Below are 26,094 nucleotides of genomic sequence, written 5' to 3'. Positions count from 1 at the left end.
AGCGCAGAGACCATCAACTCTTTCAAGAAACGCATTGATCGCCACTTTGCTGCATCGGGAGTGAACTGAACGTATCCAAGAGTAGGTACACAAGTGCTTTAATCCTTCCCTGCAAGCCACTCCTATGGCAAACGGATTGATTAAATCACTGAAAGCAGGAGCCTAGTAATGAGCCAACAGGCTTTCTGCTGCCTGCTAGTCCATGTTTCCATGTTTCCTCCTCCTCCTCCTCCTGCGGGCGGAGGTGTAAGTGGCACCTCTTGGTGGCGGAGGCTCCTCCGCTGCACCAAGTTACGTCGTGACCAGCGAGGTGAACATCGATCCTTAAACATCGCTCAACAATACCCAGCCAATGGCGGTAATAAAACTTAATATCCATCTTCAGTTCTCTTCTGCACCAACCACTCCTTAGTACAACTGTTGTTACTGCAAATCATGTCGCCGCAGCCAGGGTCAAGGCTTACCTCGCAAAGCCTGGCTCTTCGTTTCCATGTGCAACAGTTTGCTGCGGCATTGCTAGTTATCTTTTTTTGTGTATGTCATATTGGAAACTAAAGTATTTTCTTTTCTCTCAAACGCTGCATAAAATTGGAACCGTCACTGAGTCGTAACTAATCCAGGGTCGCGACGCTCACGCTCAGCTGCCGGAACACTTGAACAACTTGCTGGTCATGTAGTGCCATTCTGTGTTGGTCTTGTGCCGCGCCGTGCCGCGAAGCGAGTTTTGCTGAGGCGTTCCATGAACCCCTTCCTCAGGGTCCAGTGATCACAATCAAGTCAACGACCTTATTGCTGTCTGCGTGAAGGTCGTCAGCGAAGCTGTGCAAATATATCACACTGTATAACCCTAAACATTCACCGCCTTTCGACCAACCGTTTAACAAACATAGAAAACGCTTGAATGAGTTAATGGAAAATATGATGTACTACCTGACAATAGAGGTCATGTGGCATTTCAGTCAGATTGAGACCAACGGTAAGACAAATTAAAAGTCGGCGTGCTGTAAGGACGGTGATGCGGTGGTGGGGAAGAGCTGCAAACTATAACAAGACGATCAAAGCAAATGAATAGTGTCGATTCATCGTGGGAAGGAGATGTTGTGGTGTGATGACTCGGCAAGAAAAACCATCAGAATGCGGTGAAGGTGGAAAGAGGAAGTAGCGACAAGGGGCGGAAGAACCAGAGCTGGGGAGTAAAAAAGGAAGCTAGAGGAACACGCGAGTAAGAGGAAGAGAGGAGGGAGGAAAGGGAACCACGAGTGATGCCAGGAAGTAGAGGGTATTTGTGTGGCAGGTTGGACAGGGAGGGAGGGGGGGAGTGTAGAGAGGAGAAGGGAAGGAGGCGAGAGATGAGGAGAAAAAGGAGAGGGACTAGAGTTGGAAAAATAGTTTGAACGAGGGGGAAGGTGAGGGAAGTATGGAGAGTATAAGGGAGGGGAAGGAGGAGAGGGAAGAGAAGAAAGGAGAGGGAATCGAGTTAGAAAAATAGTTGGGACATTGTGGGAGGGGGAGGGGAGTGTAGAGAGGAGAGAAAGGAGGGGAAGGGGGCTAGGGGGCTAGGGATGAGGAGAAGAAAGGGGAGGGAGCAGAGTTAGAAAAATAGTTGGGACATTGTGGGAGGGGAGGAAACTGTAGAGAGGAGAAAGGAGGGGAAGGGGGCGAAGAAGGAGAAGAAAGGAGACCGACTCGATTTGGAAAAATAGATGTTGAGGGTGGAAGGGAAGGGAGTTGACCATCAGAGGAGGGTATCGGGACACCTCTCCTCCCGAAATTGACCTCTCTTTCGGCCACCTCTATTGATTTTTTTTTTTTTTTTTTTTTTTTTGTGGGAGCAGCGAGTAGCGGGCTTTTTTTAAATTATTGTTTCCTCTTTTTTGTGCCCTTCAGCTGTGTCCTTTGTTATAAGAACAAAAAGTTGCGACATGAAGAACAGAGCGAGAGGTTGTGGGTGGCGGAGTTTGAACGTCAGTACTCAGGGGAAAACGGTGATTGATAGAAGGAAGAAGTTGGAAAGTTTCGTTCAGTCGGCGCAACATCTGTGGTCATATGCCGGAGAGAGACAGAAGGGGAAGGAATTATAGGAGAAGGGAACAGACCCCAGGAGACGGGACACAGCCCCCGATTAATACCTGGTACCCATTCACTGCTGGGTGGACAGGGGCGTAGGGTATCGGAAAAGCCGCCCAAATTTTTACACTCCGCCCGGGAATCGAACCCGGGCTCTCTCGGTTGTGAGCCGAGTGTGCTAACCACTGCACCACGAAGCCCCCATGATAGAAGGAAGAGGACTTGAGATAGAGAGGAGAAAAATACAGATTAAAAGGGAAGGGTCGAAGCAGAATTTATTGGACCAGAAAACGCTCAAATGATCGGTGAAATTTCTTCTACTACCCTTCCTGTTTCAACTGATGTTCACCCCCTCACCTCACCCCGCTCCCCCCGTCTAATCCTCCCTTCCCACCCCTACATCCATTTTTCCAACCCCACTCCCTCTCTCCTGCCCATCCCTCGCCCCCTTACTCTCCTGTTTACACTTCCCCGCTTACAACATCCTCTGCCGCGGCCACACTCAGGCACTCTCATCCCACACTCTGAAAATACATGTGCCTCATCTTGTTTGCCTGATTCAGTGTAAAAAAAAATAAAGAGTGCAGGAAGTAAATTACTGATCGTGTATATATCTTAACTCTTTTCTCATACAGAGGTTGGATGTGTGTGTGTGTGTGTGTGTGTGTGTGTGTGTGTGTGTGTGTGTGTGTGTGTGTGTGTTCACATGCTCATGAAAATCTCAGCAACCGCATGAGATAAACTTGTGAATGGTCATTTACAAACACACACACACACACACACGTCTGAGCAGCCGTCTCGTTTGCGCAATTAGTTAACTTTGACACAACGCGCCAGAGACAATACCGTAATTATAAAATCCTACTTTTCTCTTTACTAATAGTAGTTCTTCCGCCATCACCAACTACGTATATATCACAACCACTTAAGGCAACTTATCAATTAAAACAATGGTTCTCGACTTGTTTCAGGCCACGGACCACCAATCCAATAGAAAAAATGTCGTGGACCATTTTTTTGTTTGAAATATATTTCTTTAAAACAGAATTTCTAGAAATGATATAAAATAATAGCCAGCTAACATTTTAATCTGAAATACATTTCTTACAAACGTAATTTCCTGGAAATATATAGATACGTATGTAACATTTTGCCGTGAAATTTATTTATGATAAACAGAATTTTGAAATTATGTAGGAGTGTACGACTAACCAACGCTATCCTTCCAAATTTGAATAATTATTTTTTTCCTTGCAACCAGAGTGTTGGATTCTCTTCTCACTGACAAGCTTTTTAGTGTTAGGACACAGGACGAATGGTACAACTGGTCAACTCAGCAGCTCGGTGGCTACTAGCAACAGCACTTTACGACAGCGTAATATGTAGCCGTGCGGCAGCTAAAAGGAATCAACAAGATGGCTCCTCACCTCTATTCGTACAGTAAATCATGGATATTCGTTTTATAATAGATTAAATTTAGAAACTAATAATGACTCGGTGATACTTAGCAACTACAACTTAAAGATTGGCAATATATTTTTTAAATATTAATGATATAATAAAATGAATGGTCTATTATCTATTTTGATTTAATTCTCCGTTCTGAATATTCAGTAAAACTCAAAATTATGTACATTAATTTCCCAGTTCATTACCAAATACAGTGGACATCCTGTGGACCACACAAAAAGTCACCATGGACCACCAGTTGAGAACCACTGAACTAAAATATATCACTACCAAGCCCTTATGTCCCATCAGTCTGAGTCCATTAAGACCAGCATCCCTATAGCATTATGCCTGAGGGGAAACCCACCATGGAGGTTTCTACACGAGTAATAATCTAACGATGGAGTTGGCAGTTTAATAACAATCGTTTACTTCTTACTCATATCTAGATCGTACCTAAAACTTAACCTTGTGATGTGTGCGTGAAACTTACTGTTGGTAGTAGGGGAGGGGGGATGTTCCAGGGAGGCTTGTTATGGGAGGAAACATCTTTATGAGCGATGATTTAATTGCACCAAGTTACCATTATCTGACCCAAACTCAGTACGTGTCTAAATCATCGATGATACAACCATGGAGCCACTTCGGGGATGTTAGTGTGTTAAGATGTTTCCTCCCACAACAAGCCTCCCTGGAACATCCCCGCTCCCCTTTAACCACACAACTATTATAAACTGGAGCCGAGGGTTCACTGTGCCGAGGCAGGTGTTGAGACGCTCCTCGTTATATTAACACTTGTCTTCTTCTTATCATTATTATTATTATCATTATTATTATCATTATTATTATTATTATTATTATTATTATTATTAGTAGTAGTAGTAGTAGTAGTAGTAGTAGTAGTAGTAGTAGTAGTAGTAGTAGTGCCTTTCATTCCTCATCAGGAGCCCAACAAGCCCCTTCCTCTGCTTACTCTGAGTGACTGATGAAACAGCCGTTAGCCTCTGAGCAGTCTTTTTCTTTCTCTCCGTTACCCAGGTGTGGCTCGAGCTAGGTTGAGGTGAAGGGTAGAGGGCGGGGCAGGGCAAGGGGGGAAGGCAGCGGAGGGTATATATGAGGGTGCTGCAGCAGGGGTCAGCACCACTTGAGGAGTTCCACGTTTGAAGTCAACATGTCGAAGGCTGTGAGTATCGCTCGTACAATTCGTTAATGCATTATTTACATAGCGTTGGGCAGTGTGTTTGCTTATGTACCACGATAATTTATTTTGATGCTGGTATTACCATTTCAAAGCTTAGATGTGTTGGGAGGTAGGATCCCAGAAAAGTTGGTGTATGAATGTTCTGTGGTGTTTTCAGGTGTTCGCCGTGCTTTGCCTGTGTGTGTTGGTGGCCGCAGCTATGGCTAATCCCATGCCTGACCCAAGCCATACCGGCTACGGGAGCTATGGCGGCCAGTCCTACGGCGGGGGCCGTCCCGGAGGCAGTTACGGAGGCTATGGCAGCGGTTATGGCAGTCATGGCAGCGGTTATGGAAGTCAAGGCAGCGGTTATGGCAGCGGTTATGGAAGTCAAGGCAGCGGTTATGGCAGCGGTTATGGAAGTCAAGGCAGCGGGTACGGCAGCGGTTATGGCAGCGGTTATGGAAGTCAAGGCAGCGGGTACGGCAGCGGTTATGGCAGCGGTTATGGAAGTCAAGGCAGCGGGTACGGCAGCGGTTATGGAAGTCAAGGCAGCGGCTCCGGAAGCTATGGCGGTTATAGAGGAAGTGGCGGGTCCGGTGGTTATGGCCGTGGATATTACGGGTACTGAGGTTTAAGTGTACACAAACCGGATTAAAGAGAATATGTATATAATACGCTAATAAATCTTGTGAACTATTTTATATTTCAATATGGGGGCTATCCTTGTTTTGTAATATATGGGAGTATAAATACGAAGGTAATGTAATTTGCAGAAATTTTCTTTGATCGTGTGATCCCTCGCGTCTCTAACAGTGTTTGGGACTATACTATCCATATCAGACCCTGTGACACTGTTTTTTCGGAGTTCCTTCGTTTCAAACGGAGACTATCCATTATGATGCATGATGTTTGGCACAGTTTTACACACCGATAATTTTTTGACACTTGTGCATTGCCGGACGCGGGTATGGTGTTGGAGACTATCCATTATGATATGATGCATGATGTTTGGCACAGTTTTACACACCGATAATTTTTTGACACTTGTGCATTACCGGACGCGGGTATGGTGTTTACTAGACTTTTGATTTCAAAACTTGCGTGAGCCGGTTAAACTCTTTAACAGGTGGTTGTGACTTTATTTGACTTGTATCCACCAACTACCTCCACCCCTGGCCTCCCTTATACCCATCCCTACATTTCCCTCCCTTCTCCCCCGTAATCTCTCCGCCTCATCTCTCGTTGTCACCATAGTCTTATTATCGTAGTTTCGAACACTTTGTTTGTCTCTATTCTTTTTTCAAATCTCTACCTTCGTTTGTTTTACCATCTCTCTCTCCTCCCTGAACTCACCGTAGTCTCAAGCGTTGTCTCGAGCACTTCATTTCTTTCATCTTCATTTTCCATCCTGCCTTAACATTTCTCCTAGGCGTCCACCCTCAAACCCCTCCATGATTCCTGTTCCAGCGTAACTGTTGCTTAAGTGCTGTATGAGGTTTGTTCGGCAATTATAATAGTGAACTGAGTGAAAAACTCGCTCAGTTCACTCTCGGGTGAAGAGGGGGTTGCTCAACATCGTTGGGTCCGCCTCCAAGTTCCTTTCAGGGACGGCAACCGACGAGGACGTGCGCGATTTGCGGGACCACTACAACCGTGTACTTTCCTTTGCTGCCCGAAATCGCAGGGTGATCAACGCAAATTGTAGAAAACTTCCGCGATTGCATATTAACATTGAGGAACTGCTAGAGCAAACGAATAAGATGGTAGCAGTTATTAACATAGTTGTCAAGAAGATCGACCAGGTGAATCAGTTTCTCCTAGATCAGGCCTTGCATGTACTGGAAAACATCATTAACTCTGTCGCAACGGCGAATCAGCAGTATTATTAGCAACATGGTGGATGCGGCGCACGGTAGAGTCACACCTGCCTTGTTCCCTCTACACGATTTGAGAACGACTATCCATATCGGGTATCAAAATTATAGTCTCAAGCCTTTGTTCAACCCAGACATAAGAGTCAATATTTTTACCCCTTGATTGAGTCCAGCCTCACGCCAGATGCCATAATCATTCATGTTCCGTTTCAGACGGCGGACGTGTTTGAGGCCCATGAAATTGTTCCATTTCCCTTCTCCGCTAAGGACAGTGTGTTAGCCCTGGACACGTCCCTGTCTCTTGTCTTAATCGCGAAGGATTTCGCTCTGTATTCAACGGGTAGCTACTCCCTCTTGCAATATTGCAATATGACGGTCTTCAGGCGATTCTATTGCTCTGCGTCTCTTTTTGCCTTCCTACCGGTTCGGGGAAGAGTGTGCGAGATCGCCCTCACCCGGGTCAACGCGTGTGACGCCCTTTCCCTGTGCCCTTACAAGCAACTTACCCCCAACACCTGTTTTCCATAAGAACTTGCATCTACATTTCTATTTTCCTCAGTCCTATGTATCAGTAATCTGCCCGGAGGGTACCACTTATCAACGGGTTATATTGGTCACTATGCCATTGCGGTAACATGCTATATCCGCTCCACTAACATAACGTACCCGTCCCGGATCAGTCTGGTTTTCACTGCAAATATTTCGTTCGGTTCGGATCCTGGCACTCAGTGGTGTTCATTTGGGATGTTTTTCACTGTTAATACAGTTCCTCTGATTTCATCCCATCATACGCTCAACGTAACCTGTAGGAAGGTCATGCACTCGTACAACTTTCAATGGTTGTATAATTGCCAAACAATCCTCATACACCACTTAAGCAACAGTTACGCTGGAACAGGAATCGGGAACAGGAATCAGGGAGGGGTTTGAGGGTGGACGCCTAGGAGAGAAATGTTAAGGCAGGATGGAAAATGAAGATGAAAGAAATAAAGTGCTCGAGACAACGCTTGAGACTACGGCGAGTTCAGGGAGGAGATAGAGATGGTAAAACAAACGAAGGTAGAGATTTGAAAAAAGAATAGAGATTAACAAAGTGCTCGAAACTACGCTAATAAGACTATGGTGACAACGAGAGATGAGGCGGAGAGAGATTACGGGGGAGAAGGGAGGGAAATGTAGGGATGGGTATAAGGGAGGCCAGGGGTGTAGGTAGATGGGGAATACAAGTCAAAGTCACAACCAATTGTTAGAGCGTGTAACCGGCTCACACAGGTTTTGAAATCAAGTAGAGTAAACGCCATACCCGCGTCCGGCAATGCGGGTGTCAAAAAATTATCGGTGTGAAACTATGCCAAAGAACCATAATGGATGGTCTTCGTTTGAAGGACTTGCTAAAAACAGTCACAGGGTCTGATGCTAAAAACCGTCACAGGGTCTGATGCTAAAAACAAGTCACAGGGTCTGATGCTAAAAACAAGTCACAGGGTCTGATGCTAAAAACAGTCACAGGGTCTGATGCTAAAAACAGTCACAGGGTCTGATGCTAAAAACAGTCACAGGGTCTGATGCTAAAAACAGTCACAGGGTCTGATGCTAAAAACAGTCACAGGGTCTGATATGGATAGTATAGTCCCAAACACTGTTCGAGACGCGAGGGAGCACACGACGTAAGAAAATTTCTGCAAATTACATTACCTTCGTATTTATACTCCCATATATTACAAAGCAAGGATAGCCCCCATATTGAAATATAAAATAGTTCACAAGATTTATTAGCGTATTATATACATATTCTTTAATCCGGTTTGTGTACACTTAAACCTCAGTACCCGTAATATCCACGGCCATAACCACCGGACCCGCCACTTCCTCTATAACCGCCATAGCTTCCGTACCCGCTGCCGCCATGACTCCCATAACCGCTGCCGTAACCGCTGCCTTGACTCCCATAACCGCTGCCGTGCCCGCTGCCTTGACTCCCATAACCGCTGCCGTACCCGCTGCCTTGACTCCCATAACCGCTGCCGTACCCGCTGCCTTGACTTCCATAACCGCTGCCGTACCCGCTGCCTTGACTCCCATAACCGCTGCCGTACCCGCTGCCTTGACTCCCATAACCGCTGCCGTACCCGCTGCCTTGACTTCCATAACCGCTGCCGTACCCGCTGCCTTGACTCCCATAACCGCTGCCGTACCCGCTGCCTTGACTTCCATAACCGCTGCCGTACCCGCTGCCTTGACTCCCATAACCGCTGCCGTACCCGCTGCCGTACCCGCTGCCTTGACTCCCATAACCGCTGCCGTACCCGCTGCCTTGACTCCCATAACCGCTGCCGTACCCGCTGCCTTGACTTCCATAACCGCTGCCGTACCCTCCGTAACTGCCCCCGGGATGTCCCCCGCCGTAGGACTGGCCGCCATAGCTCCCGTAGCCGGTATGGCCGCCCCCGCGTCCCCGGCTTGGGTCAGGCATGGGATTAGCCATAGCTGCGGCCACCAACACACAATTATTGCCGCGTGCAGCCTCGAAAAGTAGCCCAATATGCTATAGTACTCCTCGCCCAATCTAGCAACACTCATACGTACGCGTAGGGAACTCACTAAGTACCTACTCTAACGTAACGACTGTAACCTAACCTAACCCCCTGTGGGTGAAATTGCGTGGTTTCCATTCGTGGTAAAAAAAATCCATAAATGTATGGATTTTCCCTACATCGCGGGTATTTTTTTTTAACACCTAACTCACTGATTTTCTTGTTCCCCACCGAAAACCCCGCATTCCCACAGGCCCCCTAGTCTGTTTTGGAGAGAGGGGAGAGTATGGGCAAACACTAGAATCATACCAATTTGGTAGCCGCGGCAGCCGATAGTTTATCAATTGGAAGCTTAGAGGCACGTGACTATTTGGTTTTACAGAGCATCCCCAATATAGTATGTGCCTTACTGTTTAACAAAACAACCTTAACTTAAGGCCTGCCCAGACGAGCCGGCGTGTCCGTTGGGTAGCGCGGTTGGCGGGCAAATTCTGCCGGGCCTACCCGTGCATGTTGTCCACACGGCTGAGTTGATGGGCGTGCCCGACGATGCCAGTAGCGTGTGAAGTGCGGTGCGATAAGCATGGTGCCTAGCATTAAGAAAATAGTGTTGCATGATAAGTGCTTTTTGTGTAAAAAAAATATGGTGCAAAAATTGTTTCAATTAAAGAGATGTTTATGGAAGCCACACAACAATACTTCGGGAACTACAATCTGGTCATGAGCAATATTTCAGAGAATATTTAAGAACGAGCGTAAGCACTTTTTATACCTTACTAGCAAAGGTGGAGCCATAGTGGAAAAAATAAACATGAGACACGGATTAACAGCGTTAGGTATAGTTTGGAGGCAACGCCGAGATATTTAGCAACAGGATGTACGTATTCGGCACTGCAGTGCGCTACACGTGCATCTAAACAAAGCTAGTCCGGCATAATCCCGGAAACATGTCGGGCCATATACGAGGTACTGACGATACGAGGTACTGAAGGATAACTACTTGCAGGCGAGTGGTTGAGGTAGAGGTCTCCGGGGTAGGCATCGCAAGTTACTTATGTGGACCGTGTTACAATGACGTGAGATGTGGCAGGCAACCTTCCTATGCGTACACTATGTTACGCCTGGCATGGTCGAAGCTCAAGCCACCGGGCACCGCCTGGTGATGTCGCTCAACGGGATCGCTCAACGGGCGCTCGGATCATTTGACGGTTTGCCCGGCAAATGTGCCCGTTAACGCGCATGCTCGCCGATCAGACCCGCTACTCTAGACACACCTTAGTCGATTAAATTTAGTAATGATGCTGATGGCAGGAAGGGAAGGAGCTGCCATTCAACAATTATTAAAGTACAAGGTATAAATACAAGAAAGTTCGGCACACTTGACCCCGTACACTCGTTCACGAGCACTGGGGCGGCTAGCTAATACTATCCATATCAGACTCTATGACATACCGCTTTTCGCAAATATCTTTCAAACGAAGACTCGGATCAGCATGGGACTTTGGCACAGATTGTTTCACACGCTCCGCTAATTATTGTTTACTCTTGATAGTGATGGCAAAACCTGCGTGAGCCACTTACACATTCGAACAGGTGAGGCGTGACGTACTTGTGACGTGTATCCACCACCTACCTCCACCCCTGGCTTCCCCTACTCCCATCCCTCCTCCTACCCTCCTCCTTCTCCCCCGCATTTCCTCTCTCCCCCGCCCTTTCTCTCGTTTACCTCCCTTTCCCCCCCCCCTCCCTCTCTCTCAAACTCGCGCTGTACGAGATATGAATCCATGCACGCGTATGACTTGAATTAATGGCATATATAGAAATCATAGGCCGAGTAAGGTTGGAAAGTTTATGCAAGCAATCATAATCGATGTTATTGCTTGTTTCACCGTTATACCGTATTTAAGTGAAGGTTAACATTGTAAGTATCGGGCATGCTGCCGATAGACGGCCGATACCCACGTCCTGTGGAGGAAGGAGTATTTCATCGCTGTCAAGTCACGTTTTTATTCTGCAATGAATTCCTGCTTTAATTCCACCCTCATTCCTTTCTCTTACGCGAATCCCTATGATAGTCAACTACGTATTTCATCCCACATGCTCAACGTAACCTGTGGGAAGGAGGTCATATACTCGTATAATTAAATGGTCGTATAATGGCCAAACAAACCTTATATAGCACTTACGCAACAGTTGACCTGGAACAAGAACCAGGGTAGTGTGCATAAAACACCCTACCGCCATTATAGACAAGTGATGTGTGAAGTACTGTGTGCATGGCTTCACATCATATAAGAGACAGATTGCGGGTGGAGAGAGTGCGGAGGTAAAGATCGCGGAGGATGAGGGGAAGGAGGGAAATGAGAGGGATGGGAATAGGGGAAGCCATGGGTGGATGTAGTTGTAGACAAGTCACATACGCCACGCCTCACCTGTTCGAATGTTCACGCAGGCTTTCCCATCACAGTCAAGAGTAAACACTAACCGCGTCAAGCAATTCAAAAATTAGTGTGAAACCGTGCGAAAGCACCATGCTGATCAGAGCCTTGTTTTAAAGACACTAACTAAAGCAGTGTCTAACTAAAACAGTGTCACATGGTCTGATATGGATAGTAGTCCCAAACACTTTAGACGTGATGGAGCACACAGGTTAAGAAAATTCTCAAATTACATTACCTTCGTATTTATACTCCTATTACAAAAGGGATAATACCTATATATTGAAATAAAATAATAGTTAAAGATTTATTAGCGTAGATTTATTAGCGTATTATATACATATTCTCTTTAATCCGGTTTGTGTACACTTAAACCTCAGTACCCGTAATATCCACGGCCATAACCACCGGACCCGCCACTTCCTCTATAACCGCCATAGCTTCCGTAGCCGCTGCCGCCTTGACTCCCATAGCCGCCGTCATAACTTCCATGGTCGCTACCGTAGCCGCCGCCATAACTTCCATATCCGCTACCGTAGCCGCTGCCATAACTGCCATAACCACTGCCATAGCCTCCGTAACTGCCCCCGGGATATCCCCCGCCGTAGGACTGGCCGCCATAGCTCCCGTAGCTGGTAAGGCCGCCCCCGCGTCCCCTACGGCCATGGCTTGGGTCAGGCATGGGATTAGCCATAGCGGAGGCCACCAACACACACAGGCAAAGCACGCCGAACACCTGAAACACCACAGAACACTCATACACCAAACTTTTTGGGATCCTACCTACCAACACATTTAAGCTTTGAAATGATACCAGCATCAAAATAAAGTATCGTGGTACACACGCAAACACACTGCCCAACGCTATGTAAATAAAGCATTAACAAACTATACGAGCGATACTCACAGCCTTCGACATGTTGACTTCAAATGTGGAACTCCGCGAGTGGTGCTGACCCCTGCTGCAGCACCCTCATATATACCCTCCGCTGCCTTCCCCCCTTGCCCTGCCCCGCCCTCTACCCTTCACCTCAACCTAGCTCGAACCACACTTGGCTAACGGAAAGAAAAAGACTGCTCAGAGGCTAACGGCTGTTTCATCAGTCACTCAGAGTAGGCAGAGGAAGGGGCTTGTTGGGCTCCTGATGAGGAATGAAAGGCACTAATAATAATAATAATAATAATAATAGTAATAATAATAATAATAATAATAATAATAATAATAATAATAATAATAATAATGCTACTAATACGACGGCGATGACGACGATGAATAATAATAATAATAATAATAATAATAATAATAATAATAATAATGATAAGAAGAAGAAGACAAGTGTTAATATAACGAGGAGCGTCTCAACACCTGCCTCGGCACAGTGAAACCTCGGCTCCAGTTTATAATAGTTGTGTGGTTAAAGGGGAGCGGGGGTGTTCCAGGGAGGCTTGTTGTGGGAGGAAACATCTTTATGAGCGTTTAATGATGATTACCATTACCTGACCCAAACTCAGTACGTGTCTAAATCATCGATGATACACCCTTGGAGCCACTTCGGGGGTGTTAGTGTGACCACAACACACTAACACCCCCGAAGTGGCTCCATGGTTGTATCATCGATGATTTAGACACGTACTGAGTTTGGGTCAGATAATGGTAACTTGGTGCAATTATTATTCGTCGTCGTCATCGCCGTCGTATTAGTAGCATAAATATTATTATTATTATTATTATTATTATTATTATTATTATTAGTGCCTTTCATTCCTCATCAGGAGCCCAACAACCCCCTTCCTCTGCCTACTCTGAGTGACTGATGAAACAGCCGTTAGCCTCTGAGCAGTCTTTTTCTTTCTCTCCGTTACCCAGGTGTGGCTCGAGCTAGGTTGAGGTGAAGGGTAGAGGGCGGGGGCAGGGGGAAGGCAGCGGAGGGTATATATGAGGGTGCTGCAGCAGGGGTCAGCATCACTTGAGGAGTTCCACGTTTGAAGTCAACATGTCGAAGGCTGTGAGTATCGCTCGTACAATTTGTTGATGCATTATTTACATAGCGTTGGGCAGTGTGTTTGCTTATGTACCACGATAATTTATTTTGATGCTGGTATAGGGTCACCTGACAATACCATAACCGGTCCAGGATTCAGGAGTTTTCCTAAGTAAGAGGTGTTTTTGCTTGTCTCTTAAAAAAATCCTTATAACCAAAAACTAACTTAAATTATGAGTAAATTATGAGTAAATTATGAGTAAATTATGAGTAAATTATGAGTAAATTATGAGTAAATTATGAGTAAATTATGAGTAAATTATGAGTAAATTATGAGTAAATTATGAGTAAATTATGAGTAAATTATGAGTAAATTATGAGTAAATTATGAGTAAATTATGAGTAAATTATGAGTAAATTATGAGTAAATTATGAGTAAATTATGAGTAAATTATGAGTAAATTATGAGTAAATTATGAGTAAATTATGAGTAAATTATGAGTAAATTATGAGTAAATTATGAGTAAATTATGAGTAAATTATGAGTAAATTATGAGTAAATTATGAGTAAATTATGAGTAAATTATGAGTAAATTATGAGTAAATTATGAGTAAATTATGAGTAAATTATGAGTAAATTAGGTGTAAATTATGAGTAAATTATGAGTAAATTATGAGTAAATTATGAGTAAATTATGAGTAAATTATGAGTAAATTATGAGTAAATTATGAGTAAATTATGAGTAAATTATGAGTAAATTATGAGTAAATTATGAGTAAATTATGAGTAAATTATAAATTATGAGTAAATTATTAGTAAATTTTGATTAAATTATTAGTAAATTATGATTAAATTATGAGTAAATTATGAGTTTATTATGAGTAAATTATGAGTTAATTATGAGTATATTATGAGTAAATTATGAGTAAATTATGAGTAAATTATGAGTAAATTATGAGTAAATTATGAGTAAATTATGAGTAAATTATGAGTAAATTATGAGTAAATTATGAGTAAATTCTGAGTACAGTATGAGTAAATTATGAGTAAATTATGAGTAAATTATGAGTAAATTATGAGTAAATTATGAGTAAATTATGAGTAAATTATGAGTAAATTATGAGTAAATTATGAGTAAATTATGAGTAAATTATGAGTAAATTATGAGTAAATTAAGTAAATTATGAGTAAATTATGAGTAAATTATGAGTAAATTATGAGTAAATTATGAGTAAATTATGAGTAAATTATGAGTAAATTATGAGTAAATTATGAGTAAATTATGAGTAAATTATGAGTAAATTATGAGTAAATTATGAGTAAATTATGAGTAAATTATGAGTAAATTATGAGTAAATTATGAGTAAATTATGAGTAAATTATGAGTAAATTATGAGTAAATTATGAGTAAATTATGAGTAAATTATGAGTAAATTATGAGTAAATTATGAGTAAATTATGAGTAAAGTATGAGTAAATAATGAGTAAATTATGAGTAAAGTATGAGTAAAGTAAATTATGAGTAAATTATGAGTAAATTATGAGTAAATTATGAGTAAATTATGAGTAAATTATGAGTAAATTATGAGTAAATTATGAGTAAATTATGAGTAAATTATGAGTAAATTATGAGTAAATTATGAGTAAATTATGAGTAAATTATGAGTAAATTATGAGTAAATTATGAGTAAATTATGAGTAAATTATGAGTAAATTATGAGTAAATTATGAGTAAATTATGAGTAAATTATGAGTATTTTTGTTTAACACTATATTCAATAAAGAGTATGAGAATAGTATAGCTATTGTTGCCAGATTGTATTACTCGGGAGCATATTATTTAACGTTTTTGACTCCTGACTATTGCCAAGAAACGTTAGGATCTTCCTCTTTAACGATAAATATGAATCTGTTTAGTTTTTGGAGCCCAGGAGACTGTTTTGGGGCAGGAAGTCGGGAAATATAATCGGCAGAGTATGACTATGACAAGTTGGCAATCTGTGGCGGTGGCAGCAGCAGCCTGCGATTTTGCGGGTATCAGATCCCTAAAATAGCTTATACCTAAAATAGCTTGTACCTAAAATGACATTTTTACTGCGCCAAGAAAGTCATGTAAGTTATTGTGACTTCGTGAGCTTTCATGTTTGTTGATTTGTGTTTCATGGTGGCAAAGCTTAAGTTAGTTTCATTTTTACTAGTGACACGAATTTGATTGTTTCACAATAAATTTCACTAAGTGAATCAGACTCCACAACTTGCCAGTGTGTATGAATACAAAGATAAGAACATACTTTGCTTTACATGAATACAAAGATAAGCACATACTTTGCTTTACATGAATACAAAGATAAGCACATACTTTGCTTTACATGAATACAAAGATAAGCACATACTTTGCTTTACCTCTAGAATATCTCTTGGAACATTAATAAACAAAATATCCGCCTGAACTACTCTAGCAATTACCTTTAATGGCATCCGGATAAGCTACTTTAGCCATTACCTTTAATGGCTCTCAAAAAAGTCCCTCCGCAAAGTTTGTCCATACTTGGTAATGTTAGGTACGCCTATTACCATTTCAAAGCTTAGATGTGTTGGGAGGTAGGATCCCAGAATAGTTGGTATATGAATGTTCTGTCGTGTTTCAGGTGTTCGCCGTGCTTTGCCTGTGTGTGTTGGTGGCCGCAGCTATGGCTAATCCCATGCCTGACCCAAGCCGGGGACGCGGGGGCGGCCATACCGGCTACGGGAGCTATGGCGGCCAGTACTACGGCGGGGGACATCCCGGGGGCAGTTACGGAGGGTACGGCAGCGGTTATGGGAGTCAAGGCAGCGGGTACGGCAGCGGTTATGGGAGTCAAGGCAGCGGGTACGGCAGCGGTTACGCGAGTCAAGGTAGCGGTTACGGCAGCGGTTACGCGAGTCAAGGTAGCGGTTACGGCAGCGGTTACGCGAGTCAAGGTAGCGGTTACGGCAGCGGTTACGCGAGTCAAGGTAGCGGTTACGGCAGCGGTTACGCGAGTCAAGGTAGCGGTTACGGCAGCGGTTACGCGAGTCAAGGTAGCGGTTACGGCAGCGGTTACGCGAGTCAAGGTAGCGGTTACGGCAGCGGATCCGCGAGTCAAGGTAGCGGTTACGGCAGCGGTTACGCGAGTCAAGGTAGCGGTTACGGCAGCGGTTACGCGAGTCAAGGTAGCGGTTACGGCAGCGGTTACGCGAGTCAAGGTAGCGGTTACGGCAGCGGTTACGCGAGTCAAGGTAGCGGTTACGGCAGCGGTTACGCGAGTCAAGGTAGCGGTTACGGCAGCGGTTACGCGAGTCAAGGAAGCGGTTACGGCAGCGGTTACGCGAGTCAAGGAAGCGGTTACGGCAGCGGTTACGCGAGTCAAGGAAGCGGTTACGGCAGCGGTTACGCGAGTCAAGGAAGCGGTTACGGCAGCGGTTATGGGAGTCATGGCGGCAGCGGCTACGGAAGCTATGGCGGTTATAGAGGAAGTGGCAGGTCCGGTGGTTATGGCCGTGGATATTACGGGTACTGAGGTTTAAGTGTACACAAACCGGATTAAAGAATATGTATATAATACGCTAATAAATCTTGTGAACTATTTTATATTTCAATATGGGGGCTATCCTTGTTTTGTAATATATGGGAGTATAAATACGAAGGTAATGTAATTTGCAGATATTCTCTTAGGTCGTGTGCTCCCTCGCGTCTCGAACAGTGTTTGGGACTATACTATCCACATCAGACCCTGTGACGGTTTTTAGCATCGGACCCTGTGACGGTTTTTAGCATCGGACCCTGTGACGGTTTTTAGCATCGGACCCTGTGACGGTTTTTAGCATCGGACCCTGTGACGGTTTTTAGCATCGGACCCTGTGCCGGTTTTTAGCATCGGACCCTGTGACGGTTTTAGCATCGGACCCTGTGCCGGTTTTTAGCATCGGACCCTGTGACGGTTTTAGCATCGGACCCTGTGACGGTTTTAGCATCGGACCCTGTGACGGTTTTAGCATCGGACCCTGTGACGGTTTTAGCATCGGACCCTGTGACGGTTTTAGCATCGGACCCTGTGACGGTTTTAGCATCGGACCCTGTGACGGTTTTAGCATCGGACCCTGTGACGGTTTTTAGCATCGGACCCTGTGACGGTTTTTAGCATCGGACCCTGTGACGGTTTTTAGCATCGGACCCTGTGACGGTTTTTAGCATCGGACCCTGTGACGGTTTTTAGCATCGGACCCTGTGACGGTTTTTAGCATCGGACCCTGTGACGGTTTTTAGCATCGGACCCTGTGACGGTTTTTAGCATCGGACCCTGTGACGGTTTTTAGCATCGGACCCTGTGACGGTGTTTAGCAACGGACACTGTGACGGTGATTAGCATCGGACCCTGTGACGGTTTTAGCATCGGACCCTGTGACGGTTTTTAGCATCGGACCCTGTGACGGTTTTAGCATCGGACCCTGTGACGGTTTTAGCATCGGACCCTGTGACGGTTTTTAGCATCGGACCCTGTGACGGTTTTAGCATCGGACCCTGTGACGGTTTTAGCATCGGACCCTGTGACGGTTTTAGCATCGGACCCTGTGACGGTTTTAGCATCGGACCCTGTGACGGTTTTAGCATCGGACCCTGTGACGGTTTTAGCATCGGACCCTGTGACGGTTTTTAGCATCGGACCCTGTGACGGTTTTTAGCATCGGACCCTGTGACGGTTTTTAGCATCGGACCCTGTGACGGTTTTTAGCATCGGACCCTGTGACGGTTTTTAGCATCGGACCCTGTGACGGTTTTTAGCATCGGACCCTGTGACGGTTTTTAGCAAGTCCTTCAAACGAAGACCATCCATTATGGTTCTTTGGCATAGTTTCACACCGATAATTTTTTGACACCCGCATTGCCGGACGCGGGTATGGCGTTTACTAGACTTTAACTTCAAAACCTGTGTGAGCCGGTTACACGCTCTTAACAGGTGGTTGTGACTTTCTTTGACTTTTATTCCCCATCTACCTCCACCCCTGGCCTCCCTTATACCCATCCCTACATTTCCCTCCCTTCTCCCCCGTAATCTCTCTCCGCCTCATCTCTCGTTGTCACCATGGTCTTATTAGCGTAGTTTCGAGCACTTTGTTAATCTCTATTTTTCAAATCTCTACCTTCGTTTGTTTTACCATCTCTATCTCCTCCCTGAACTCACCGTAGGCTCAAGCGTTGTCTCGAGCACTTTATTTCTTTCATCTTCATTTTCCATCCTGCCTTAACATTTCTCTCCTAGGCGTCCACCCTCAAACCCCTCCCTGATTCCTGTTCCTGATTCCTGTTCCAGCGTAACTGTTGCTTAAGTGCTGTATGAGGATTGTTTGGCAATTATACACCCATTGAAAGTTGTACGAGTGCATGACCTTCCTACAGGTTACGTTGAGCGTATGATGGGATGAAATCAGAGGAACTGTATTAACAGTGAAAAACATCCCAAATGAACACCACTGAGTGCCAGGATCCGAACCGAACGAAATATTTGCAGTGAAAACCAGACTGATCCGGGACGGGTACGTTATGTTAGTGGAGCGGATATAGCATGTTACCGCAATGGCATAGTGACCAATATAACTCTTTGATAAGTGGTACCCTCCGGGCAGATTACTGATACATAGGACTGAGGAAAATAGAAATAATGTAGATGCAAGTTCTTATGGAAAACAGGTGTTGGGGGTAGTTGCTTGTAAGGGCACAGGGAAAGGGCGTCACACGGGTTCACCCGGGTGAGGGCGATCTCGCACACTCTTCCCCAAACCGGTAGGAAGGCAAAAAGAGACGCAGAGCAATAGAATCGCTTGAAGACCGTCATATTGCAATATTGCAAGAGGGAGTAGCTACCCGTTGAATACAGAGCGAAATCCTTCGCGATTAAGACACGAGACGGGGACGTGTCCAGGGCTAACACACTGTCCTTAGCGGAGAAGGGAAATGGAACAATTTCATGGGCCTCAAACACGTCCGCCGTCTGAAATGGAACATGAATGATTATGGCATCTGGCGTGAGGCTGGACTCAATCAAGGGGTAAAAATATTGACTCTATGTCTGGGTTGAACAAAGGCTTGAGACTATAATTTTGATACCCGATATGGATAGTCGTTCTCAAATCGTGTAGAGGGAACAAGGCAGGTGTGACTCTACCGTGCGAAGCATCCATGTTGCTAATAATACTGCTGATTCGCCGTTGCGACCGAGTTAATGACGTTTTCCAGTACATGCAAGGCCTGATCTAGGAGAAACTGATTCACCTGGTCGATCTTCTTGACAACTATGTTAATAACTGCTACCATCTTATTCGTTTGCTCTAGCAGTTCCTCAATGTTAATATGCAATCGCGGAAGTTCTCTACAATTTGCGTTGATCACCCTGCGATTTCGGGCAGCAAAGGACAGTACACGGTTGTAGTGGTCCCGCAAATCGCGCACGTCCTCGTCGGTTGCCGTCCCTGAAAGGAACTTTGAGGCGGACCCAACGATGTTGAGCAACCCCCTCTTTACCAGAGAGTGAACTGAGCGAGTTTTTCACTCAGTTCACTATTATAGTTGCCAAACAAACCTCATACAGCACTTAAGCAACAGTTACGCTGGAACAGGAATCATGGAGGGGTTTGAGGGTGAACGCCTAGGAGAAATGTTAAGGCAGGATGGAAAATGAAGATGAAAGAAATAAAGTGCTCGAGACAACGCTTGAGACTACGGTGAATTCAGGGAGGAGAGAGAGATGGTAAAAAACGAAGGTAGAGATTTGAAAAAAGAATAGACTAACAAAGTGTTCGAAACTACGCTAATAAGACTATGGTGACAACGAGAGATGAGGCGGAGAGAGATTACGGGGGAGAAGGGAGGGAAATGTAGGGATGGGTGTAAGGGAGGCCAGGAGTGGAGGTAGTTGGTGGATACAAGTCAAATAAAGTCACAACCACCTGTTAAGAGTTTAACCGGCTCACGCAGGTTTTGAAATCAAAAGTCTAGTAAACACCATACCTGCGTCCGGCAATGCACGTGTCAAAAAATTATCGGTGTGTAAAACTGTGCCAAACATCAAGCATCATAATGGATAGAGTCTTCGTTTGAAACGAAGGAACACCGAAAAAACAGTGTCACAGGGTCTGATATGGATATATAGTCCCAAACACTGTTCGAGACGCGAGGGATCACACGATCTAAGAAAATTTCTGCAAATTACATTACCTTCGTATTTATATACCTTCGTATTTATACTCCCATATATTACAAAACAAGGATAGCCCCCACATTTAAATATAAAAAAGTTCACAAGATTTATTAGCGTATTATATACATATTCTCTTTAATCCGGTTTGTGTACACTTAAACCTCAGTACCTGTAATATCCACGGCCATAACCACCGGACCCGCCACTTCCTCTATAACCGCCATAGCTTCCGGAGCCGCTGCCTTGACTTCCATAACCGCTGCCGTACCCGCTGCCTTGACTTCCATACCCGCTGCCGTACCCGCTGCCTTGACTTCCATACCCGCTGCCGTACCCGCTGCCTTGACTTCCATACCCGCTGCCGTACCCGCTGCCTTGACTTCCATACCCGCTGCCGTACCCGCTGCCTTGACTTCCATACCCGCTGCCGTACCCGCTGCCTTGACTGCCATAACCGCTGCCGTACCCGCTGCCTTGACTGCCATAACCGCTGCCGTACCCGCTGCCTTGACTGCCATAACCGCTGCCTTGACTGCCATAACCGCTGCCGTACCCGCTGCCTTGACTTCCATAACCGCTGCCGTAGCCTCCGTAACTGCCTCCGGGACGGCCCCCGCCGTAGGACTGGCCGCCATAGCTCCCGTAGCCGGTATGGCCGCCCCCGCGTCCCCGGCTTTGGTCAGGCATGGGATTAGCCATAGCTGCGGCCACCAGCACACACAGGCAAAGCACGGCGAACACCTGAAACACCACAGAACATTCATACACCAACTTTTCTGGGATCCTACCTCCCAACACATCTAAGCTTTCAAATGGTAATACCAGCATCAAAATAAATTAACGTGGTACATAAGCAAACACACTGCCCAACGCTATGTAAATAATGCATTAACGAATTGTACGAGCGATACTCACAGCCTTCGACATGTTGACCTCAAATGTGGAACTCCTCAAGTGATGCTGACCCCTGCTGCAGCACCCTCATATATACCCTCCGCTGCCTTCCCCCCTTGCCCTGCCCCGCCCTCTACCCTTCACCTCAACCTGGCTCGAGCCACACCTGGGTAACGGAGAGAAAGAAAAAGGCTGCTCAGAGGCTAACGGCTGTTTCATCAGTCACTCAGAGTAGGCAGAGGAAGGGGCTTGTTGGGCTCCTGATGAGGAATGAAAGGCACTAATAATAATAATAATAATAATAATAATAATAATAATAATAATAATAATAATAATAATGCTACTAATACGACGGCGATGACGACGATGAATAATAATAATAATAATAATAATAATAATAATAATAATAATAATAATAATAATAATAATGATAAGAAGAAGAAGACAAGTGTTAATATAACGAGGAGCGTCTCAACACCTGCCTCGGCACAGTGAACCCTCGGCTCCAGTTTATAATAGTTGTGTGGTTAAAGGGGAGCGGGGGTGTTCCAGGGAGGCTTGTTGTGGGAGGAAACATCTTTATGAGTTGATGATTTAATTGTTATTAAACTCAGTATGTGTCTAAATCATCGATGGTATTTTGAGTTACTTCGGGGTGTTAGTGTTGTGGTCACACTAACACCCCCGAAGTGGCTCCATGGTTGTATCATCGATGATTTAGACACGTACTGAGTTTGGGTCAGGTAATGGTAACTTGGTGCAATTATTATTCGTCGTCGTCATCGCCGTCGTATTAGTAGCATTATTATTATTATTATTATTATTATTATTATTATTATTATTATTATTAGTGTCTTTCATTCCTCATCAGGAGCCCAACAAGCCCCTTCCTCTGCCTACTCTGAGTGACTGATGAAACAGCCGTTAGCCTCTGAGCAGTCTTTTTCTTTCTCTCCGTTACCCAGGTGTGGCTCGAGCTAGGTTGAGGTGAAGGGTAGAGGGCGGGGCAGGGCAAGGGGGGAAGGCAGCGGAGGGTATATATGAGGGTGCTGCAGCAGGGGTCAGCATCACTTGAGGAGTTCCACATTTGAAGTCAACATGTCGAAGGCTGTGAGTATCGATCGTACAATTCGTAAATGCATTATTTACATAGCGTTGGGCAGTGTGTTTGCTTATGTACCACGATAATTTATTTTGATGCTGTTATAGGCGCACCTAATAATACCATAGCCGATCCAGGATTCAGGAGTTTTCCTAAGTAAAAGAAGTGTGATGTTGCTTGTCTCTTAAATTATGAGTAAATTATAAATTATGAGTATTTTTGTTTAACACAATATTCAATAAACCGAATATGAGAATAGTATAGCTACTGTTGCCAAATTGTATTACTCGGAGCATATTTAACTGTTTTTGACTCCTAACTATTGCCAAGAAACCTTAGGATCTTCCTCTTTAACGATAAATATCCTCTTTAACGATAAATATGAATGTTTAGTTTTTGGAGCCCAGGAGACTGTTTTGGGGCAGGAAGTCGGGAAATATAATCGGCAGAGTATGACAATTTGGCAATCTGTGGCGGAGGCAGCAGCCTGCGATTTTGCGGGTATCAGGTACCTAAAATAGCTTGTACCTAAAATGAAATTTTACTGCGCCAAGAAAGTGATGTAAGTTATTGTGACTTCGTGAGCTTTAATGTTTGTTGATTTGTATTTCATGGTGGCAAAGCTTAAATTACTAGTTTCATTTTTACTAGTGACACGAATTTGATTGTTTCACGATAAATTTCACTAAGTGAATCAGACTCCACAGAAATATTACCAGTGTGTATGAATACAAAGATAAGCACATACTTTGCTTTACATGAATACAAAGATAAGCACATACTTTGCTTTACATGAATACAAAGATAAGCACATACTTTGCTTTACATGAATACAAAGATAAGCACATACTTTGCTTTACATGAATACAAAGATAAGCACATACTTTGCTTTACATGAATACAAAGATAAGCACATACTTTGCTTTACATGAATACAAAGATAAGCACATACTTTGCTTTACATGAATACAAAGATAAGCACATACTTTGCTTTACATGAATACAAAGATAAGCACATACTTTTCTTTACATGAATACAAAGATAAGCACATACTTTGCTTTACATGAATACAAAGATAAGCACATACTTTGCTTTACATGAATACAAAGATAAGCACATACTTTGCTTTACATGAATACAAAGATAAGCACATACTTTGCTTTACATGAATACAAAGATAAGCACATACTTTGCTTTACATGAATACAAAGATAAGCACATACTTTGCTTTACATGAATACAAAGATAAGCACATACTTTGCTTTACATGAATACAAAGATAAGCACATACTTTGCTTTACATGAATACAAAGATAAGCACATACTTTGCTTTACATGAATACAAAGATAAGCACATACTTGCTTTTACATGAATACAAAGATAAGCACATACTTTGCTTTACATGAATACAAAGATAAGCACATACTTTGCTTTACATGAATACAAAGATAAGCACATACTTTGCTTTACATGAATACAAAGATAAGCACATACTTTGCTTTACATGAATACAAAGATAAGCACATACTTTGCTTTACATGAATACAAAGATAAGCACATACTTTGCTTTACATGAATACAAAGATAAGCACATACTTTGCTTTACATGAATACAAAGATAAGCACATACTTTGCTTTACATGAATACAAAGATAAGCACATACTTTGCTTTACATGAATACAAAGATAAGCACATACTTTGATTTAGATGAATACAAAGATAAGCACATACTTTGCTTTACATGAATACAAAGATAAGCACATACTTTGCTTTACATGAATACAAAGATAAGCACATACTTTGCTTTACATGAATACAAAGATAAGCACATACTTTGCTTTACATGAATACAAAGATAAGCACATACTTTGCTTTACATGAATACAAAGATAAGCACATACTTTGCTTTACATGAATACAAAGATAAGCACATACTTTGTTTTACATGAATACAAAGATACGCACATACTTTGCTTTACATGAATACAAAGATAAGCACATACTTTGCTTTACATGAATACAAAGATAAGCACATACTTTGTTTTACATGAATACAAAGATAAGCACATACTTTGCTTTACATGAATACAAAGATAAGCACATACTTTGCTTTACAAGAATACAAAGATAAGCACATACTTTGCTTTACATGAATACAAAGATAAGCACATACTTTGCTTTACATGAATACAAAGATAAGCACATACTTTGCTTTACATGAATACAAAGATAAGCACATACTTTGCTTTACATGAATACAAAGATAAGCACATACTTTGCTTTACATGAATACAAAGATAAGCATACTTTTTTACATGAATACAAAGATAAGCACATACTTTGCTTTACATGAATACAAAGATAAGCACATACTTTGCTTTACAAGAATACAAAGATAAGCACATACTTTGCTTTTTACAAGAATACAAATATAAGCACATACTTTTCTTTACAAGAATACAAAGATAAGCACATAATTTGCTTTAAAAGAATACAAAGATAAGCACATACTTTTTACAAGAATACAAAGATAAGCACATACTTTGCTTTACAAGAATACAAAGATAAGCATACTTTGCTTTACAAGAATACAAAGATAAGCACATACTTTGTTTTACAAGAATACAAAGATAAGCACATACTTTGTTTTACAAGAATACAAATATAAGCACATACTTTTCTTTACAAGAATACAAAGATAAGCACATACTTTGCTTTACAAGAATACAAAGATAAGCACATACTTTGTTTTACAAGAATACAAAGATAAGCATACTTTTGCTTTACAAGAATACAAAGATAAGCACATACTTTGCTTTACAAGAATACAAAGATAAGCACATACTTTGCTTTACAAGAATACAAAGATAAGCACATACTTTGCTTTACAAGAATACAAAGATAAGCACATACTTTGCTTTACAAGAATACAAAGATAAGCACATACTTTGCTTTACAAGAATACAAAGATAAGCACATACTTTGCTTTACAAGAATACAAAGATAAGCACATACTTTGCTTTACCAGAATACAAAGATAAGCACATACTTTGCTTTACAAGAATACAATGATAAGCACATACTTTGTTTTACAAGAATACAAAGATACGCACATACGGTGATTTACAAGAATACAAAGATAAGCACATACTTTGCTTTACAAGAATACAAAGATAAGCACATACTTTGCTTTACAAGAATACAAAGATAAGCACATACTTTGCTTTACCTCTAGAATGTCTCTTGGATCATTAATAACCAAAATATCCGGCTAAGCTACTCTTTAGCCATTACCTTTAATGGCTCCCAAAAAACTCTCCGCAAAGTTTGTCCATATTTGGTAATGTTAGGTA

General features: G+C 43.0%; 3 protein-coding genes across 92 annotated transcripts in view; 1 reads left to right on the top strand and 2 right to left on the bottom strand.

Moving 5' to 3' along the window:
* Positions 1–4,534: 4,534 nt before the first annotated feature.
* The window catches only part of LOC126986675 (keratin-associated protein 6-2-like), a 34,901-nt gene continuing 13,341 nt past the window's right edge, over positions 4,535–26,094 (top strand). For 3 of the 42 annotated variants that reach the window (XM_050843012.1, XM_050843011.1, XM_050843010.1), the window contains exons 1-3: positions 4,576–4,699; positions 4,875–5,232; positions 16,331–16,423. In XM_050843012.1, coding sequence (XP_050698969.1) covers positions 4,688–4,699; positions 4,875–5,232; positions 16,331–16,423 — 463 coding nt within the window. In that variant the 5' untranslated portion in view covers positions 4,576–4,687. The other 39 variants (XM_050843028.1, XM_050843027.1, XR_007739883.1 and 36 more) reach the window with 38 other exon arrangements.
* The window catches only part of LOC126986669 (keratin-associated protein 21-1-like), a 28,155-nt gene continuing 10,390 nt past the window's right edge, over positions 8,330–26,094 (bottom strand). For 10 of the 49 annotated variants that reach the window (XM_050842951.1, XM_050842953.1, XM_050842955.1 and 7 more), the window contains one exon: positions 20,836–21,302. In XM_050842951.1, the coding sequence (XP_050698908.1) occupies positions 20,905–21,302 (398 nt within the window). In that variant the 3' untranslated portion in view covers positions 20,836–20,904. Of the gene's footprint in view, positions 8,395–20,835; positions 21,330–26,094 lie in introns of those variants that run through there. The other 39 variants (XM_050842975.1, XM_050842979.1, XM_050842989.1 and 36 more) reach the window with 25 other exon arrangements.
* On the bottom strand, positions 11,845–12,547 carry LOC126986681 (keratin, type II cytoskeletal 1-like). The gene is made up of 2 exons (XM_050843035.1): positions 12,453–12,547; positions 11,845–12,281 (listed from the first exon to the last, which is right to left on the bottom strand). Exons 1-2 carry the CDS (start codon positions 12,462–12,464, stop codon positions 11,922–11,924), a joined length of 372 nt encoding a protein of 123 aa, XP_050698992.1. The 5' UTR covers positions 12,465–12,547; the 3' UTR covers positions 11,845–11,921.

The sequence above is a fragment of the Eriocheir sinensis genome, chromosome 62 (genome assembly GCF_024679095.1).
Source record: "Eriocheir sinensis breed Jianghai 21 chromosome 62, ASM2467909v1, whole genome shotgun sequence".
Classification (NCBI taxonomy): domain Eukaryota; kingdom Metazoa; phylum Arthropoda; class Malacostraca; order Decapoda; family Varunidae; genus Eriocheir; species Eriocheir sinensis.
This window is presented reverse-complemented; position numbering and strand designations above follow the sequence as displayed.